The sequence below is a fragment of the Labrus mixtus genome, chromosome 13, assembly GCF_963584025.1.
Source record: "Labrus mixtus chromosome 13, fLabMix1.1, whole genome shotgun sequence".
NCBI classification, from domain to species: domain Eukaryota; kingdom Metazoa; phylum Chordata; class Actinopteri; order Labriformes; family Labridae; genus Labrus; species Labrus mixtus.
The window spans coordinates 11,610,645-11,618,039 of record NC_083624.1 but is presented as its reverse complement, the minus strand read 5'-3'; the positions used below and the strand labels follow the sequence as shown (position 1 = coordinate 11,618,039).

Sequence of the window (7,395 nt, the reverse complement as noted above, 5' to 3'; positions counted from 1 at the left end):
CACTGCACGTAGCATTCTGCACTAGCATTTAATAAAGGTATTTTTTAAATTATAATAATAATAATAATACTTCTTTGAACACATACCCGGTTTTCCTACACCTAAAGTGAAGGTTTGGCTCTGATAGATGCGCTGAAGAAAGTTGCTTTCCAAAAAAAGTTTTTCATCTGCTCCTCACAACCATGTAGCAATTCATTCTCAGACCAAGCATCAAAAAACAATATGTGGCTAAAAATGTATAAATACCTAGCTGTTTAGCACTTCCAAGTAATTTATCACCTTGAATGCAATATGATTAGTGCTCACATTTTTCTTGCAGATAAGTTCTTGCATGATCAGACACAAACTGGCATATCAAGTAAATAGTTTTTGAAGAGCTTTACCGACAAACAGTGTCTTGAGGTTGATTATATCAGTGACTAATGCTCTGTCACTCCGTGGTATGAAAAGGGCCCAGCGAGGACCCCCGGTAATGGAGCTCTAGCAGGTGCTGAAAGCCCACTGACATAAGGGGGGAGCGCACTGACAAGAATTTCTAATGAATTTCAATTACTGATCTATTAAAGCTAATGAGGTAAATGAGCAGCCAGAACACATTTGCAAGATGGCTTGAGACAAGATGTCAGCTCTTTGATGGGATTCTGTGTTCATGCAGTAGCAGCTGACACTAAGTGGTGTGCTACTGTTTCAAAAATGTATTTGAAACAGCCTGCTAAATACAAAACAAAAGTACAGAAGTAAAATTAACCGGTTATCATTTTCCCCATACAAAATATTATACATTTATTAGGTATGTTCAATATAACTGTGTTCTCAGGCTTGTGTGAAATGTCATGTTTAAATGTAAGGTCTTTGTGCCCCCTGCTGGAGTCATTGCATAAGACCATCTCTACTGCATTGTCAAACATATAGTGCCATCTGTTTGTTTTACTGTGAACAGCATCATAAGGACGGTCAGGTTTTGACAGTTTATTTTTTTATATTCTAACCAAGCGCTCCTTAATCAGATTATACATCTAGTTGTAGAAGCAATCTCTCCAGTTTCCTTTTTATCAAAACCTTGCATTTAAGCATACTGTAAGAGGTAAAACAAACCTGTAAAGGATCCCAAATCAAAGAATAGAATAGCAAGTTTTTCCACAAACTATATTTCATAATATTGCTGAACTCAGCTCAGTGCTTCAACAGTACACCTCTGGAAAACTAAGAATGTTTTTTAGCCCCAAATCTTTTTCTAATAAAATTTACTTTTTTACTTTTTTACTTGGCACAGTTCTTAAGCATCAGTATAATTTCTTCTTCATTATCTCATGACTTATCTTTCATGCAAATGACATATATAATGTATTTTTATTAAATCCTCCATATATCAAATGAAGTAATTTATTTGTATCCAAATCCTACAATCTGGTGATGATTCAGCCTTTACAGACCTTTACTGTATGGCCTCAGCCACCTGGACATTGAACCATCAACCCTATACTGAGCTAATGCCTGCTCTTTGTAAAAGGAGCCTCCTAGCATAATAATTTCACACAATTTTACTTATATACCTAGAGTGACAATAAACATCTTGAATCATGAGTCCTGAATGATGATCGTCCGTGTAAACACCGATGTCATGACATACTGTACAGCTGTTAGCATAGCAACCACCTATTTATAGCTTCATTAACTTGTAACTTTAGAAACTAAATAAACAATATAACATCCTAGAAAAACATGTTTTATGCTGCATGGTTTATTTCAAGTGGAATTATGTATTCATCTCTAGAGAGTAGAAAGTGATGGACGCTAACTCTGGCAATAGCCATCCATCAGCAAGTGACAGCTGCAGGGGCTCCAGAGAGCTGTTATAGAGAGCAAATCCACTGGACAACTCAAACAAATAAGTTAGCTTTAAATATATATGAAGTCAACTTTTATATAGACAGACACAATGAACATAAACTTCCACAAATGTTAGAAATATATCCATGAAATCAATTCTAGAGCCAACTAGTATTGGGTTTCAGGTAGTAAAGGTTTGCTCATTACATTTTAAGTAATTTAAGACAAACGATGTATTTGGCAATGATTTTAGTCTTGAAAAAGCATTTTTTTAAACTGTTTTATTAATCATTTTTGATACACCAGCAGAGAAGATTTAGGCATTATTTAGGCATTTAGGCAGTATAAGTACATTAAGAGAGACAACTACTAACTTACACATGTGCAAATATTCAAATGGTTAGGAAAAGCTAATGCAATAAGTGAAATCAGAAAGTTTAAGCATCTTTCTATTAGAGGTCATGCTTAAGCATGAATGAGCATGCAGCTCAGATTGCTGTTGAAGAAAACCCTGCCATCCTTTTCAGTGCTGCACTTGTTTCTGAGAAGGTCTAACATGCCTGTCCGGATCTCTGGGGTAAAGGACTGGTAGAAGTCATCTTGTGCTGTCATGAAATTTAGAAGACGTCCTCCATTCTTGCTGCTTGGATTGAAGCACTCAGTGATGTCAAAGGTGTTGGAGATGACATGCTCCTCATATGTCAGACCCTGGCTCTTCACACAGGCTTTAACCTCTGCTGATGAGCGATATTCTGTGATGGCACCCGTGCAGAGCTCTTTCTTGAACGTCTTCCACAGTTTGTCCCAGCCGCCATCAGCTGAGGAGAATGAGAGTCAAAAATACACACATTTCAGAATAATGCACTTTTGGTCACCATACAAGGTGGTTGGTAATCGGGCCTTATTTCGTCTTCAATACATGACTTTTCCTGGTGCAGCCTTACATCTGTTCAAAGGTTTTCCAACACAGAAAACCATGAACCAAAAAATACAAAACAAAGTGTTAACAAAATAAAACACTTGTGTTTTCAGCCTAAAAAAAACACACACACACGTTGGGAGGTAGAAGGCCAAAATGCATTTAGACAACTAGAAAGAATGAAATGTGGTTCTTCTTACCTGCTTCAACAATGATCATAAGCTTGCCATTGTTCTTCAGAAGGCTTTGGTAGAACTTGATTGTACTGGAAAGGTTATCAACATAGTAGATCATCTGTCGAGGAGAGAATTGCAAGAAACGTTTAAATTGACCTTTCATTTGAAGCTTACATGCAAGGGCACACAGAGAAGTGTTTTAAGTCGAAGCTGTTCCGTCAGGGGACACTGCTGTCAAATTATACAGCTTACATGACTATTAGCCTCACTTATTGTGCAGTTAAAAGGTGCCTCCAAGATGCTCCCTAGTGAATTCCAGCAGCGGCAGATGTACTTTGTAGGGAGCTAAATAAATCACACTGCTTACACAGAGGGAGATAGTGACATTCTACCAACTGGTAACTCTTATTTAGTGTGCAACTGAGGAATACAGCACAGTTTAATTTCGTTTGAATGCCAAAAGAAATATTGGTAATACCTGAATCATGTGTATGAAGTCAAATTTCTTCATGTCTCCTTTTGCTCTGACTTGCTTTTCATAGTCCTCACTGCCCATGATATGCCAAACAAACTGGATCTTCTGAAGAGTGGCCGTCTTTGCTACCAAAGCTATAAGTTAGACATAAAATAGATGAAGCAGAAAATAACAATGAAATGTTTGTAAACAGTATATCAGGATATTTTATTTAACAAAATCATGAGCTTATAAGCTTGGTAAGATTTTTAGCAGCTTATTCACCAAGAGAATTCAGTTCCACTATTACCCGACGGCTTTGTGTCACACCCACACACACAAAGTAATTAATACAGATATAATGAAGACAAAAGGGGAGACTTTGTAAGCAGTGGGTTTGGAGCAGTGCTGAAGGCTGAATCTGACATGTTTTTGAAATCTTCCTGGATGCAATGACCAAAATATTTTTAATTTGTGTGTTCAGACTTGCTGAAGAAGCGGACGTCACTGTGTAGTCAATTGTGTTCCCTAATTCTCAGTTTGTAATAGGATAATATATAATTTAACATGAGAAAGAGGGTTAAGACATGGTGAAGCTACATACCCTGTTTCAGAAAAATACTACATTTTTTCTCACAAAATCTAAGTAAGAGTAAGAAACCAGACAAACCGCAGAGAAACATTGACGCTACCTTTGAAGTTGTCTGTGAGAGCAGCACTGCCCTCCACAATGTCAGCAGTGATAGGAACAGCCGGCAAGGTAGACTGAAGAAGAGTGAGCATCTGGGCATCCACCTCCCCTGAAAGAAACCAGGAAGTGTTTGGGTTTTAAATCATACTGCCTCCGTGTAATGCTCCTTCAATAAGAAGACCTCATGCCAAAAAATGTGTTTGATTTGAATATAACAAACATTCAGAGCTAATGACCTGACTTGACCTGTGGTATTCTTTAAAGTGAAATGTTGAGTGTAATGTGGGTGTGAGTTTGTTTCCACAGTCTCATCGTTAAACAATTGACTCCAATGTTGCCTCTGTTCCACAGTCAACTAGTATGTGTATGCCCTTGTATGTGAGTGTAGTGGGGCCCGCTATAAACCGCCAAAGCTTTGACTGAAGAATTTCCTGTCACATCAGATCCTTTCTGTTATTGTTGTTTCTTTGCCAATAACAATGGACAGGATGGCTGCACAAAAGGCACCGTTATGATTTATACTGCCGTTTCATTTCAATGATAAATTACAGCAGTTGCAATTTAAAGTTTAAGTAGGCCTTTGAAGCCAAACATTAGGACACTTCTCAATAATAGCTTATTCAATAAGTGGTTAAGTTAAATTTGAACTTCAGCAGTCAGACTAAGCGATATTAAATGAGTATCCTACAAACTTAGTATTTACCCCTGCTTGTGTTTGTGCAGTGTTTCTTCTCTGAACTATGGGGAAGATACGTTTTAATGATCTATTTTGTACATCCCAGTCAGAAAAAATCTCAAATGATCTCCAGATACACTATGGAATATTTTTACTCAGATTACCTAGACTTGGTATCTCTTTGCAGCACGTACAGAAGAGCAGCTTGGTTATGTCTTAAAGCAGACTTTAAATATTTTTGACTTTACCCCTTAAATAACTCTCTTGACATTCACTCACCCCTGCAGTAGTGCAGTAGTGTAGTGCTAGGCAATTTAAAGGATAACCTCTCAACCATTTCCTTTACCTTTAACCTTTTTATGAAATAATCCATAGATCCCAACAACCCCTAATTGTAACACAGGAGTTAAGAGTCCGACAATCACAGATCACAAATTCAACTTTTTTTTTTATTCATGGCACTGAGCCACAAGTTCTTGAAAAAACGGCAACAACATTTGTTCATAAATCAGTTATCAGACTGCGTCACGTACCTCCACCACTTCCAACACCAAGAACATCCAGGCTGCTTTTACCTGCTGCAATTCTGCACCAACACATTAGAAAGGAAGTGATATCAAACAAACATGTTGTCACATTTTGTTCTAAAACCCTTTTTGAATGTATGTAGAAAACATTCTACTTTTAAGATACTTTATTTGTGAAGCACATATCAATCCTGCTACTGTATTCTTATAACAAAGGTCATTAATCTTATCAATCTACCACTGTGTTGACTGAAGAAGATGAACTATCAAAGTCATAGTTACTTGAAGAAAAATAAAAGTTAATTGTTGCTAAGGGTTTAAAAAAAATACCCAGGGGGTGGTTTGGACATTAAATATGGGCATATGCAAAGACATGATCTTAAAAACAAGAGAACTGGTACTGTTATGGTAATGGTAATGATTTGGGGTAAGTTGTACGAATAGTTAAAAGATGAAAACATTCTTCTCGTACCTTTGAAATTCTCCAGGCAAGATGTCGTGAGCACACTTCAGAATGGCCTCGTGCTCTCCTGACTGTTCGAGGTAGAACTGAAAGCTTTGGACCGAACTGCCTTCATAGCAGGTCTGCTTTGCTTCCTCAGCCATGACTGATCCTGCAATTTATAACACGTTATGCTTTAAAACCAAACAAAAAGTGAAAATGATTTCAACTTCAAAAACTGTGACTATTATTTTAAAATTGTCTTCAAGACACTATGCAAAACTTCAGTCAAACATGTTTAGTATTCCAGTACCTTCCAGTATGTGCAGAGAATAAGGACAGAGAGCTGATTGTTCCTCTTCTCTCCAGTCAGAGAGTAAATCTCTCTTCCCAGGCTGGCTGGTCCGCTCAAATGAACTTTTGTTATGTAACTCTTGGATGAACTTTGCTAATGCCAGACCTTAATAACTGCAGCTGTGCTGTAGAATTCCTATCCATAGACATATATCTTATTGGGGATTGGTTCATTTTCAACAGAGGGGATGGACCAATGGGAACACCAACTAAAACCCCTCCCTCTAACCCAAAAATTCACTGTACAGTTAAGACTAAACATGAAAATACGGCTTTCCACAACCATATGAAGTGGGATCCAGTTGAAAAAAATAATAGCCAGCCTGTCTGGCTGCTCCTTAGTCATTATTAAGCACTTATTAAAACCTTATTCAACATAATAGTCTATAGCTACTAGGGCGCTAACTAAGACTTTTCCCTGAATACCCTCTAATTACTGCTTATTGGTAGAACGTTAGGAAGTTGAATTGTGATCTTAATAGCTCAGTATAGCTCTTTTAAGGTACAGTAGTACAAGAATAGTTCATCTTCATAATTCTCATTAAGTATGCTCTATTCTCATAAAATAAAACACAAAACTTCTTGTCTTAGTAATGTCCAAATAACTCCTAATTAAATATATGTTCTAAAGCCAGTTCTTGTTCATAAAGAATTCACTAGTTTCACATTGATCTTATTTGTTTCCCTACTCTAAAGTTATCTACTCTTCACACTGAACAATTTCAATATATATAGCACACAATTAATGTAGTCTATTCTTAAGAAAAGGATTAAACAATTAAAAAATGGAAGTCTACTACGTGTCATCAGATTTCAGATTGGAGTCAGTAGAGTTCCATTTTTTAATTGTTTAATAATTTATGAATGATGTACTTTGTGCTTTGTTTCATGAAAATAGACCATACTTTATGAGAGTTATTGAGGGTGAAACACTATTCTTATGGTACTACTACCTTATAAGGGCCATACGAAGCAAAGCATATTAAAATCATAATTCATGTGCAAAAACTTCCTAACTTATTATTATTAGTAATCAGGGGAGGTATTGAGGGAAAACTCGTAATTAATGACCTGATAGCTTTAGCCGTTGGTCATGTAGAATAAGGTACTAATAAGTGCTTATTAATGAGTAAGAAGCAGCCAGTATGCTACTAATTAGCATGCTAATAAGAAACAAGTTAATAATTAATATGTTGACCTTTATATGAAGTTTTATCATTAACGGTTACAAAGTAGCAAACCTTGATAGCAGTTATGTATTCCACAGTTTTATTATGTTACAATCTTTCCCCCAAATCAGCAAAGCTTTGCTTGGTAAATACAGAT

The 7,395-nt window shown here is 36.6% G+C and overlaps 1 protein-coding gene across 1 annotated transcript; it reads right to left on the bottom strand.

Moving 5' to 3' along the window:
* Positions 1 to 1,883: 1,883 nt before the first annotated feature.
* LOC132986998 (histamine N-methyltransferase-like) lies at positions 1,884 to 5,922 on the bottom strand. The gene is made up of 6 exons (XM_061053755.1): positions 5,746 to 5,922; positions 5,280 to 5,332; positions 4,072 to 4,179; positions 3,404 to 3,534; positions 2,950 to 3,043; positions 1,884 to 2,648 (listed from the first exon to the last, which is right to left on the bottom strand). The coding sequence occupies exons 1-6, from the start codon at positions 5,877 to 5,879 to the stop codon at positions 2,296 to 2,298; spliced, it is 873 nt and encodes a 290-aa protein (XP_060909738.1). The 5' UTR covers positions 5,880 to 5,922; the 3' UTR covers positions 1,884 to 2,295.
* Between the last annotated feature and the right edge of the window lie 1,473 nt (positions 5,923 to 7,395).

Excerpts from the sequence above, each read along its gene's own strand:
- LOC132986998 (XM_061053755.1), bottom strand. The coding sequence starts at position 5,879 with ATGGCTGAGGAAGCAAAGCAGACCTGCTATGAAGGCAGTTCGGTCCAA. Across the intron at positions 4,180-5,279 it reads TGGTGTTGGAAGTGGTGGAG|GGGAGGTGGATGCCCAGATG; the intron begins GTACGTGACGCA and ends GGTTTCTTTCAG. Across the intron at positions 3,044-3,403 it reads ACTTCATACACATGATTCAG|ATGATCTACTATGTTGATAA; the intron begins GTATTACCAATA and ends TCTCCTCGACAG.